Source organism: Pseudorasbora parva, chromosome 24 (assembly GCF_024679245.1).
Source record: "Pseudorasbora parva isolate DD20220531a chromosome 24, ASM2467924v1, whole genome shotgun sequence".
NCBI classification, from domain to species: domain Eukaryota; kingdom Metazoa; phylum Chordata; class Actinopteri; order Cypriniformes; family Gobionidae; genus Pseudorasbora; species Pseudorasbora parva.
The window spans coordinates 34,979,153-34,992,505 of record NC_090195.1 but is presented as its reverse complement, the minus strand read 5'-3'; the positions used below and the strand labels follow the sequence as shown (position 1 = coordinate 34,992,505).

The following is a 13,353-nucleotide window of genomic DNA, read 5'->3' as shown; positions in this document are numbered from 1 at the left end:
TTTTTCGCTCTTCTTTATTCTTTTTTTATGTATTATAGCAGTATCGGATCGGGACTCGGTATCGGCAGATACTCAAAATCAAATGACTCGGACTCGGGGGCAAAAAAACCTGATCGGGACATCCCTAAAAAAAATGCTGGGTTGTTTTAACCCAATGTTGGGTCAAATATGGACTAACCCAGCAATTGGGTTGTTTTAATCCTGTGGTTGGGTTAAATATTTGCTTAAGACAACCCAATCGCTGAGTTAAAACAACACAACTGCTGGGTTAGTCCAAATTTGACCCAACATTAGCTTGTTTTTTACACAGAATTTGTAGTGTGTATATATAAAACAATGTTATTATATGTTTAATCCTATAAAGCCTTCTGTAAAATATTTGATATGCAAAGTTATATCAACATGATCAAAGCTTTGCTGATACCTGACCTGTCGCACACAATAATTGTACAAAATGTCGTTTTGCTATGAAATCTTTACTGGTTTTCACAGTTAACATAAGAATCACTTTTATATTGTTAGTAATATTTCAAGATGATCAAATATTGAAGCAGCTTAGGTTTACTTGATTATTTTTTATTTGAGAAAAAAAGGGTTTCAGGTTTTTATGACAATTGTAAAGTTAATCTCATAACTTAATTATCATTTTTTTTAAACACAATGGCCCTCATTTATCCATCTTGCATAGAAACGGGCGTATATGTTGGCGTAAGATTATGCTTACACTCCTCTCACCGCCTGATTTATGAAGCTGTGAGCACCTCTGCAATCCAGGTGTACGCAATCCCTGCCCTTGATAAATGCGGCGGCTGAAACCGATCGTCATTAGAATAACACGCCCCTATATATTCAAGTCTCCGCCTCCCCCACGCCCTCATTTTATACCATGGACACACGGAAGACGGCAAAGAAGTAGAGGTGTGCGATACCGCTAGATTTGGTATCGATCCGATACCAAGTAAATACAGGGCCAGTATCGCAGATACCGATACCAATACCGATACTTCTTAATAATTAAGGTGGATGCGTCTTCAACCTAAATCAAAATGAATTTTCATGACTTTTAATTTGTTTTTGTGATTTGCATTTTGAGTTATTAATCAGCGCTACAAAAGCTTTTGTTCAGAAACAACTTTTGGTTACTTCTGCTTTATTTAAATAAACAAAGTTACAAAATGATTACTTCACAAATATAAAAAATGTAAAAACAAATTCTCTTTTCAAGTAGCATGTTAACAAAAAATGTTTCTCCTCTTTAGTGCACTTCTTTTCAGGATTTTTTTCTTAAATAAACAAAGTCACAAAGTTTTACTTCACAATAAATATAAAAAATGTAAAACAAATTCTCCTTGTAATACGATATAATGCTGAAAATTAAAATGCGCGGCTGAGCGGCGCACGTCTGACTGCTGGTGGTGGCGCTATAGTGGTAAGTCACGTGACGGTACAAAACAGGAGAGGGGGAGGACGAGCACGAGCAGCACACTCTCTTGAGAGCTTCCTCTGCTCTGTGACAGCAGCAGCATTTTGACAAACACGGCCAGGTCGCAAAACGAGAGAAACTGAAACTTAAGTATCGATATTTTCACGTTGGTATCGATCAATACCGATACCAGCGTTGGTATCGATATTATCGATATTAGTATCGATCTGCCAACCTCTACAAAGAAGCGAAACTTCTCCGACGTGGAGATCGGGCGCGCTCAATCATCTCACTAGTCCACTAGTCAGGGCAGTGATTAGGACATAAGTCAATGGGCTGACTCCCTGATCAGTGCCCTGACTAGTGGACTAGTGAGATGATTGAGACGCCCATCGAGACCATCACCAGGGAAGTGGAAAAAAAACCCTAAAATTGTTTTATTTGGGAGTTTAAAGAGTGGGATTAAAGGCACCCACAAAAACAAAATATGGACCTAAATTACGAGTACTGTTAATAGTGCGGAGGTTGAGAAGCGCACTCCAGCAGTTTAAATCGCTGTTTGGATGAGAAATGACCTATCAATGCATTATTTTACAGCATGTGTTTTGAAACAATTTGCATTTAATTTCATATCACGGCACATATATTGGGGTGTACGATATGATGATGATGTGGCGTAGCCTACTATTCATTCTAGGGCCGGGACTCGATTAAAAAAATTAATCTAATTAATTAGAGGCTTTGTAATTAATTAATCGTAATTAATCGCATTTAAATTGCATATAAATATTTGACCTGAGAACAATGAGAAGTAATTTTTCACATGTATTTTTAGTATCCCATTGAATAATGACTGAATACATAAGCTTAATCAACAAAATATAGTTTATTTATTTCAGTCCAGCAGACCAGTGCAATGTTTGCCATTAAGTTTAGCAAAAGCGTATTTGTGATATTTGAGGCTCGATGTGCTGCGGTGATACGCTAATTCCTTGTTGTATCGCTTGCACACAACCGTGCTCTTGACGACGCTTCCATCCTTTCGTTTTTTAAAACAAAATGTCCCATCCACGGGGCCGAGCAAAGCGGTCTCATCAGCTTCTTCGTTCATGTTCACTCATGGTTTGTTGTTGTCGTGACTCCGGAGCGCTAGTTGGTGTTCCAGTATAATCGCTCCGTCGAAACTCATTCATTGAAAAACGTTCCGCGGTGCAAAAATATGTGTGGTTACATTTTTTTTTTTGTGTGTGTAATTAATTAACGCGTTAAAATCACGGAATTAATTAATCTTAATAAACGCGTTAAAGTCCTGGCCCTAATTCATTCACATTAATAATTGCATGACAATTTGTAAGATTCTTTTTATTATTATTATTATGATTTTTATTATTAATGAGGCTTATTGTTATTTAGAAGAAGAATGCCTTTATTATTTATTTTATTATTATTATTATTATTATTATTATTATTTGAAAGAAGAAGAATGTAATTTTTATTATTTTGTCAGTCAGAATTATTCAGTCCCAGTCCGTGTGCAGCTGAGCACAGGCTCGCAGCTGGAGGAGTACATGCCTCATGATTTGGTAGCCTATAGTCACACAAATTAAACATTGAATACGTTGCACAAAAATAAACACTGAAGTTTATAATTACTATGTTGTTGTTGTTTTTTACAGTGGGTCATACTATAGCATATCTTTGTCAGTGCGTTTTGTGGTGTTAGGAATTGTTTTTCTGCGCATTTTCCCACCAACTCAAACGTGCGTACACCGCCTCCTGAGCTGGCGTAGGATTTGAGCGTGTGTGTGTGTGTGTGTGCGTACACCACCTCCTGAGCTGGCGTAGGATTTGAGCGTGTGTGTGTGTGTGTGTGTGTGTGTGCGTACACCACCTCCTGAGCTGCCGTAGGATTTGAGCGTGCCGCACGCCAACGTCCATATTGATAAATCTCAAAGTCACCGTGGGTTTGGGTGTACGCAAGGTGTACGCTGGAAATTTGGTGTACGCACTTTTGATAAATGAGGGCCATTGAGTGTAAATTAGGTGTTTTTATACAAATCAGTTCCTTTTACCTTCAATATTATAGTAGACTAATGTAGCCTAGTAGCTACAACTGACTCCCATCGTTTACAGCATTAGGAGATTTATTTTCCTTGAGAAAATGTGCCATGTATTGCTCCTGAGAAACAGTATAAAATAATTGAATCAAATCAAATTGTGAGATTTGTGTCAATACCCAGCCCTAGTAAATATAGAGTGACGACTGATATTTATATGCATTTCATGTAAGTAGTCTCTATACTGTTATAAAGATCTCATTGATTTTATGTTTTGTTGCATTGCATGTGTAGTGAGATCAGGTGACTGGTTAATGCGTCACTATCAGTTAAGATGTGGCCAATCAGTTATTGCCCCATGGGCATATATAAACTTGTGGTCCATGCCTCCTGGAGTGCATCATGGTCAACCCCGCCCCTTTTGTGTTGTCACAGACTATGGAGGGTGATGAGTAATTGTAAATTTGAGTGTGCGATGTCCTGCTTACTTCCAGTGCGGTGTGCCTTCAGGGCTCCCATTGGTATGGCATTGCTGCTTAACGTAACCCTGATTGGAGTGCCAGCTGTTGCTGTTTAATAAGGATATTGAGTGACTTGTAGATGCCGTCAAAGTATTACTTCACTGGATCATTGAGTCTGTTTGTGGACGTTTAGCAGGTTTCTTGATGTTTCCCCTCAACAGTCTTTTTCTTCACCTTTGGCTCTGAGCCACGCTGCTGCTTTTGGCGTCTGGGTACATCTGTGTCAAGCATACTTACCATTAAGTGGGCTGGATGTTTTATGTATTTGTTTAGTGTTAATATTCTTGTTTTTCTTTGTAGATTTGTTTGTATGAGTTATTCTGAGTTTAACTGCAACGGTTTGGTACATTAATTTTCTTTCTTTAATGTGAGCTGTCTGTATTTATACTTGGTTTATTCTGAGTGTATTGTAACCCGTTGCTTCCTTTCTTTTGGTCATTTGATTTTGTAAATTGATTGTTTTCTTTACAATTGTATAATTTATTAATTTTACTTTTGTATTTTCTTCTTTAGGAGCTGTGGGCTTCCTGGAGCGGGCAGGTTCTTTAGGGCATTACAGGCTTTACATCACTAAAGGGTGTCATTCTTGCTGTGTCCTTTATTGCAGTGTCACTAGTTTTGTGTCTTTACAGTGAACTTGGTGGGTGTGATTCTGATTGGCGTGGTTTCCATTGTATGCCTGTTGCGGTTACACGAGCCTGCTCTCCTGCTCTCAGCCTGTCAAGTTTTATTGTGACTTAATTTCCTCTGTTTCCTTACTTTCAGTCCATGACACTTGTCCTTCTAGTTTTAAATAATTGTTGGCCAACTTTCTTAGAAATAAATAAATTATATTTTGTACGGAACCCATGCCTCTCGCCTCTCTTGGTGGAACGCACTTGCGTGCTTTATTTCATAGGTTTTCCCCATTGAAACGGGGTGGCGTAGTCGTTACAATCGAGCCGCCATGCTACACATGCAATTATAATTTTATCATACTTTTTTTGCCATCTAAATCGTACATTTTTCAACATTACAGAGATTACAGGGTTGAAAATAGCATAGAACCAATATTTTAAAGGAGAACAGTTTAAGACTCTCACCTATCCTGAAATCTGAGGTGATCTTGGACATTTCCTTCATCAAACTAGTCCCTAGATTCTTGACGTTCTCCAGGTCATCCTTCATGGAGTAGGACAGGTCCATCAGGTAGTACAGGTCTATGGGATAGTCTTCAGCCCTCTTGAACTTCAGCTTGATATTTTGAGGTTCCCCTGCAGAAATAACAAATCATTCCCAATGTGTTAGCATTCCCCAAATGACTCGTGCAGATCAATGAAAAGCAACAAGGCCGTATGATATGAAGTGTGCAGGCACCGGATCTGAGGCTGAGGCTGAGTTTCTGAGGCTGGATCTGTGTGATGTCCTCGGGTCGAAGTTTCTCCGCTCCTTTCTTGCGGTGGGTCACTGCTTTGTTCTTGAGGATCCTTTGGGTGCCGCGAGGGTTTTCGATCTTGGGCTCCGAACAGCCTCGTTTAATGAGCGACTCCAGCTCATCGCACCGCGCCGATGTCGGCTCGCCCTGCTTTAGAAACTCCTGTCGGGGAGCAAATATTGAGGCTGTTATTTGGGATTGTGTTATGCACTGCAAAAAATGCTTTTCTTACTTAGTATTTTTGTCTTATTTCTAGTCCAAACATCAAAAAAATCTTAAAATTATTTAGCTTATTTTGAGCAAAAACTCTCTTAATTTTGAGTTATTTTTCCCCCAAAACAAGACAATAATTTTTACTTGTCTAGTAAATGTTTCTTAATGTAAGAATTTTTAGAAATTTAGACTAGAAACTAGACAAAAATACTAAGTAAGAAATGCATTTTTTTTTTTTGCAGTGTGTGATTTACACGTCAGATTATTTGAATTTGTTCAAAAGTGTTTTTGAAAGAAGACCCTTCTGCTCACCAAAGCTGCATTTCTTTGATCAAAAATCGAGCTAAAATGTTTTTCTATGTGAATATATAGGAAAATGTCAGTAGGCACCTGTTGTAATCGTTCTTCTTATTTATTATTTTTCCGCTCGAGTCTATGGCAGACCATAGACCCGCTTGTGAGAAAGTTATCAAATTTGGCACACATATAGAGGACAGTCTGAACTGAACCCCATAGCAAATTTGGAGTCTCTAACTCAATCCCTCTAGCGCCACCAACTGGCCAAATTTGCACTCAAATTCATGCTAATAACTTTTGAACCATAAGGGCTAGAAACTAAATTCCTGATTTAAGATGATTTGATTATCAAGTTGAAAAATTTCCATCATGAAAATGTTTCCACCATTTTGAATTTTCTGAAGAACCTACTATTTCGAACTCCTATCCTCTTCAGTCCATGCCAACAAAAAAGTTATGGGCATTTTGAATTTTACAAACGCATTGGTATGTCATTGCAAAACTTGGTATGTGTCTTTGGCATCATGCCCTGAAGGTACTCAAAAGGTTTGGGGCAGTGCCACCTTGTGGTCAAAACTTATGCAATTTTTTGCTTTTGTAATAATAGATTCAATGCCCAAAACACAGATACCAATTTTGCCATAGTCAGACAAAAATCCTGTCTGCAATTTTGAATTTCTTTAAAAAACTAGTTTTTGAACTAATCCTAGACTATATGTCCAATTTTCACCAAATTCGAGTCAGATCATCTTTAGACCATGCCGACAAAAAGCTATGGATTTTGTGTCGACAGACAAAACTATTTTCGTATGGCGGCTGAGGCTGTATCTCTGCAATGCTTTGGCATATTGACACCAAACTGTGTATGTGTCATTGTCATGTGACACCACATCAATTTGGTCACAGCGCCACCTATTGGTCAAAAGTGATAAACTATTAAATCATATAAATAGTGACTATATTTGTCATTTTTCAGCTATCTTGTCTGAAATCATCTTAATTTGTCATTAATTGCTTATTGTTGCAGTTGTTCTAATGCTCAGTCATGACTTGTTGTGCCTTCTTTGTGCTTGGCCTCTTGACGGCTGCTTGCAGATATATTTATTTCTGTGATCAAAGCTGAATTTTCAGCATTCAAAACATTTAATATAATCGAATAAAAGTATTAATTTACTTAATACTACAAAAAATTAAACACCATTTAATAATTAGAACATTTTTAGAAAAGAAAATCCTGTTATGACAATTTGATATTAAAAAATTCAGCAACAAAATTATGAAATTTATTCACTGATTCCATCATATTTTGCTTCATTGATGCTTAAAATTCCTTATAAGGACTCATATAAGCACAAACTCGAGCATCACCATAATGTTTCCATGTGGAATGAGATTTCCTAGCATGAATGGAATGACAACACTTATCCTCCAACAAGGTTCCTGGCAAATCTGCCATAACTATTAATATCAAATGACTTAGATTGAGTCATTTTGTTTGGCATCATGTCCTTTCCTCAATATTAGCCTCTCATTTATTGAGCTGTTGTATACAAGCAATATCATAATCAAGCTGTTGCTCTGAGTACAGCTGTGATTATGAGTGTGATGCTGCATAAATGTGTTTGTTTCAGTGTTGGAGAGTTAAAGTAAAGAATGCACATGGCATTTGGACGCTACTCACGTTATCAGTGCACCATCCACATTTAGCCCCCACTTGTATGCACTCTCCGCAGGATAAAGCGTTGGCTTTGATGCACTCGTTGCCCTCTGCAGAACACAAGAGACAGAGAGCGTTTCAAATCTGTCCAGAGAGTCGATTCATTTACATCGCTCTGGCTTACTGTAATTGGAGCCAGAGAGGACTACTCTATGTTTTCCATTATGGATAATGCTCCGACCGCACTGGGTGGAGCGACCTCTGAGTAATGACAGCAGTATTTAACTGCAGAACGAGAACCTCGGTTAGTTCTCCTCAACAGAAACCCAGCGCTTAATAATTCTGACTTACAGTACAGTATTTCAAGCTTCGGTGATCTGAAAGTTGACATTACCTTGCTGTGCTCGGCTGCCACATATGATCCCTAATAATGTTGATATGAAAAGTAGCTTCAGGTCCATCTACAACGAAAAGACAAAAACCATAAGCAGTGGATTCACTTTCAAAACAAGCACCATTGATTTGAGAAAACAATGAATGGGGTAACATCTGAGCTTATCAAGTAAATAAATGATAATATATAAATATATAAACGCCCAATTTTTCAGTTTTTGATTTGTTAAAAAAGTTTGAAATATCCAATAAATTTCGTTCAACTTCATGATTGTGTCCCACTTGTTGTTGATTCTTCACAAAAAATTACAGTTTCATATCATTATGTTTGAAGCCTGAAATGTGGCAAAAGGTCGCAACGTTCAAGGGGGCCGGATATTTTCGCAAGGCACTGTATTTCTCATGTCTGTGAGAAGTAGCCTATACGCTGTTTTGTATTACGTATTTATGAGACGCTCTCCAGTTCATGTGCAATGACGGTGATTGCTCCCGCACCTTCGTGTCACGATTATTGCCTTCTATAGTCTATTTGCTTCTTATTTATTAAATACAGGCACATGGTTGACGAAACATTGATTAAAATTAAGAGACAATTTATACAAAATGAAATGAAAACACTCTTAGCGCTGAAAAACAATCAAATGAGTTACTCGACAAAAGTGCATTATTGTTACTAGCAACAGCATTCTTTGACAAAATCTGTCCAATCCGTTACAATGAATGTTTTAAGCAGTAACCAATAAAAATATGTTTTACAATTCACCCGCCACTGGGGCTGGTATACACAGCAAAGTCACCCACCATTGGCTGGTGGCAGGTGCTAATTTCTCACCCTGATGATCATCAAAACCAAACAGATGTTTTATTTTCCAACAGAGTATCTGAGGCACGAGCTGTCATGGCTCCGCCCTCTTCATGACAGGGGGGCGGAACAGCAGCTCATTTGCATTTAAAGATACATGCACAGAAACAGCACGGTTTTCATTCCACTCAAAAATGGCCATTTACAACATGGTATAATAAATGATCTGTGGAGAATTTTGAGCTGAAACTTCACACACGTTCTGGGGACGCCTGAGACTTATCTTGTACAAAGGGGCATAATAGACCTATTTTCAACACCTTGAAATGTTGAAAAGATTTTTTTTTTTTGCGATGACCTTGAGTTCACTGGAGGTCATATACCTTCATCACCCAACAGGGCTCATCTATTCTCAGCTCCTGAAAGAGGAACCGCTGCAGGGCTAATTTAAATACCGCCTCTCAGATGCCATTCCTGGGTAAGAGTAACCATAATTCACCGGTCGAACCGTTTCCTAGTGGCTCTTTCCCTGCCAGAAATAGTCCTGACTCCTTCGGGCAAAGGGTGTTACTCGAGTGGACAAACAATATCCTCAATAGGAGTGCACTGTAAAAAATTAGGAAAAATCCAATATTATATTTAATTACGAATATAAAACTTCAGGTGCATGTGGACCCTAGTCATGTGTTCAATAGTGTCTTTGTTTCCTGTAACTGGCTCGCATTGATCTCTCATTAGATTCACAGCACTTCTGCCCGCTGAAAGCATAAATGGCTGTCGTCTGTCCTGCAGGTAAAGCATTATTGATTAGTGTGTCCCATGAGACTTTGTGTTGTGCCTGGTTAATAAATAACCCTCTGTTTGGCTCCATGTGTCAGTGAGGGGTTCAAAAGTGCTTTGCATGCGCTGATGTCTTCAGTGGAGTGAAATCTATTCAAAAGTATGAGCGCTTAACATTATTACAGTGTGTGCTCAAAAAAAGTTTCCTTCATTTGAAGTAAAAGGTTTGACAAATACTGTTTTCTTTCCTGTTTCCTGTCATATTTCCTAACAAAACAGAACATTAAATTAATGATTAAAAACTTCCTGGAGTGGGACATAGCAACCCTGTGAAAAAGAAGTACACTTTAGCATACTTTTAAAAATTACAGCATGCAATGTTTTCAGACACTTAAATGCTTGTTAAATACAATTAAATGTAAATGTATTATAGTTTAAATTTATATTAATTGCAACTTTAGAGTATTTTTTGACCCACACACTTAAGTATGCATCTTTATATGCAATTTTATAATTACTTGTACATCTTTAAAATATGGTACTGCCCAATGTACTGGCAAACATTTATGGTAAACTAAACTATATTGTAATTTCTACTGTTACTTGTATGTCATGCATTTAAATCCATTTGTCATTACATTTGATCTAAAATAGATTAAATTTAAATCTAATTTTACGTTTCATACACTACAGTTTAATTATTAGTCAACACATTAAAATAAGAGCACTTTTTAAAGTACAACAAAATATTAAAATATAATGATAAATTGAAGATAATGTAAGGTAAAGATAAAATATAATGATTTGAAGTTTTAATTTGACAATATTGCCAAGTGCACTTTTTAAAAGTGTACTTAAGTGTGTTAAAAAATAAATGAAAGTGTACTCCCTTTAGGTGCACTTCAGTGTGCTAAGAAACAGTCACTTTAAGTGCACTTAAGTAAGAAACAGTCGCTTTAACTGCACTTAAGTAAGAAACAGTCACTTTAAGTGCACTTAAGTAAGAAACAGTCGCTTTAAGTGCACTTAAGTGTGCTAAGAAACAGTCGCTTTAGGTGCACTTAAGTGTGCTTAGAAACAGTTGCTTTAAGTGCACTTAAGTGTGCTTAGAAACAGTCACTTTGAGTGCACTTAAGTATGCTTAGAAACAGTCGCTTTAAATGCATTTAAGTGTGCTAAGAAACAGTCGCTTTAAGTGCACTTAAGTGTGCTAAGAAACAGTTGCTTTAAATGCACTTAAGTGTGCTTAGAAACAGTCACTTTAAGTGCACTTAAGTGTGCTTAGAAACAGTCGCTTTAAGTGCACTTAAGTGTGCTTAGAAACAGTCGCTTTAAGTGCACTTAAGTGTGCTTAGAAACAGTCGCTTTAAGGGCACTTAAGTGTGCTTAGAAACAGTTGCTGTAAGTGCACTTAAGTGTGCTTAGAAACAGTCGCTTTGAGTGCACTTAAGTGTGCTAAAAAACAGTCGCTTTAAGTGCACTTAAGTATGCTTAGAAACAGTCGCTTTAAGTGCACTTAAGTGTGCTTAGAAACAGTCGCTTTAGGTGCACTTAAGTGTGCTTAGAAACAGTCGCTTTAGGTGCACTTAAGTGTGCTTAGAAACAGTCGCTTTAAGTGCACTTAAGTGTGCTTAGAAACAGTCGCTTTAGGTGCACTTAAGTGTGCTTAGAAACAGTCGCTTTAGGTGCACTTAAGTGTGCTTAGAAACAGTCGCTTTAGGTGCACTTAAGTGTGCTTAGAAACAGTCGCTTTAAGTGCACTTAAGTGTGCTTAGAAACAGTCGCTTTAGGTGCACTTAAGTATGCTTAGAAACAGTCGCTTTGAGTGCACTTAAGTGTGCTTAGAAACAGTCGCTTTAGGTGCACTTAAGTGTGCTTAGAAACAGTTGCTGTAAGTGCACTTAAGTGTGCTAAGAAACAGTCGCTGTAAGTACACTTGGATTTTATTTAGTGCAAGTGGCTTTTTATTTTATTATTAGTATGATGTTATCTGCAAGTACAGTAAAAAAAAAAAAAACATAATACAAAACATTTAAGATTTGAAGTGCACGAGGGAAAGGGCTCATATCTGCATTTAGCTACAGCCAGATGTATCTTGTTTACACCACAGTCAAGCAAAACCTCCCTTGACAGCTCGTATTACAGATAATCACAATTAAAAGACTTTGTCCTCCAGTTCAATCATTTAATCAGGTTTTATAAGCATATAAATGTCCTCAGTATCATTTAGCATTACAACCCCCCCCCCCCCCCCCCAAAAAAAAAAACCTAAAAGCTTCATGAAATAAAAAATGACCAAATGACATACACAATAGTTTAACATGTAACTGTACAATCCTAGTGTAATGATTTGAGAGACGCTCTGGCTGCTAACACAATCTACAAATAGTATATCATTATCCAAAAGTGTTGACAGATACTCTTAACGTGACACTGGCTGGGTGTAAGAAATGTCTGATGCAAGAACACAGCCTCTAAATTATACAGGAACGCCAAAGATAGATCCAAAGAAATCACAAATATAAGCAGTGCTGTTACGGCTCGACTGGAAACAGAAACAGCCTCAGCCCATGTGGGGCGTCCAGGGTGAAGCTGAAAATGCCTTTTACTTCCCTACTGGATGTAATGCATGTGGTTTCCATTAAACTCAATGGGCAGAGATGAGGTGGTGTAGAAGAATTCCAGCCTGTAAACGCTGAAGCGAGCCACTGTGGGAACTGCGGCGGCCCAGATTAAATCATAAGTAGCCTGGTAACACCTCTGAAAGTTCTTACGCTGTTAGTCTTTTGCATAGTAAATAAACTAAGTCTTGGGTAATTCAGTCAGTGTGAGTAAGCGCGTGTGTGTGTGAGTGTGCATGCATGCTAAAAACTGCTCCTCTCAGTGTGCCTTTTATACACACAGTGTGCAGACAGCATGTCGGGCAGAGTGACCAGATTAGCCCGTGTCACTGAGAGTTTAGGACACACACTGAAGCTTCCCGTTACGATGACAGAAAAAGTGCTTTAAAAGGCATTTCATCCGTCAACAAAAACCTTATTCTCAAATCAGGTGCAATAAACACCAGATTACAATTGTGACAACTACACAAAAAATATACTTTTGAACAATTTCATAAAAGTAACATTTGGAACAACTTAAAATAACTTTTTTTTCTCAAATTATATTTAATATTTAATTTAGTTTACATACTACACTGTTTCATTTTTAAGTACAATCAACTTAGATGTTTAAGTCATTTCAACTTAAATTACATTAAACTGACTTAAAAATTAAGTGAAATCCTGTTTAACTGATATTACTATAAAAAGTTGAAAAAAAGCAAAAGTTGCTCATATGTTGTCAACTTATTGATCATATAATGTTTTACAGTCAAACAACTAAATATTGATTGTTGTATTTTCATAATATGCATTTTTTGTTGCACTATAAAAAAATATTATTTCCAGAACAAGAAAAAATAATAGATTCTGTTGTCATTAAACTATCTAATAATGCGTTCTGTACATCGAACAAAAATACTATTTGAACAAAACTGTTGCTTTAAATGTTTTGTGTTATTTGAGTAAACGGTTCGAACCAAAAACCATGTACAAAAATGGCAGTAATAATAATAATAATAGTAATACAAAAAGAATGCACACATAAGCATTATTCTATTCTGTTCTGTCTAATTAAATTCAATGAAAACAAAAACACCACTCGTTTTTAATTCATCCAGCCAAGAAAAACACATTTTAGGTCCTAATTAAGAGTTTGAACATAAAACATCTTGTTAAACACCATTAAGGTGTCA

At 37.2% G+C, this 13,353-nt stretch overlaps 1 protein-coding gene across 2 annotated transcripts in view; it reads right to left on the bottom strand.

Moving 5' to 3' along the window:
- itgb1a (integrin, beta 1a) overlaps positions 1-13,353 on the bottom strand; it is a 79,701-nt gene that overhangs the window by 27,992 nt on the left and 38,356 nt on the right. For both annotated transcript variants that reach the window (XM_067434981.1, XM_067434982.1), the window contains exons 2-5: positions 7,977-8,043; positions 7,607-7,692; positions 5,358-5,577; positions 5,084-5,254 (exon numbers count right to left, since the gene is read on the bottom strand). In XM_067434981.1, coding sequence (XP_067291082.1) covers positions 5,084-5,254; positions 5,358-5,577; positions 7,607-7,692; positions 7,977-8,043 — 544 coding nt within the window. The remainder of the gene's footprint in view (positions 1-5,083; positions 5,255-5,357; positions 5,578-7,606; positions 7,693-7,976; positions 8,044-13,353) is intronic.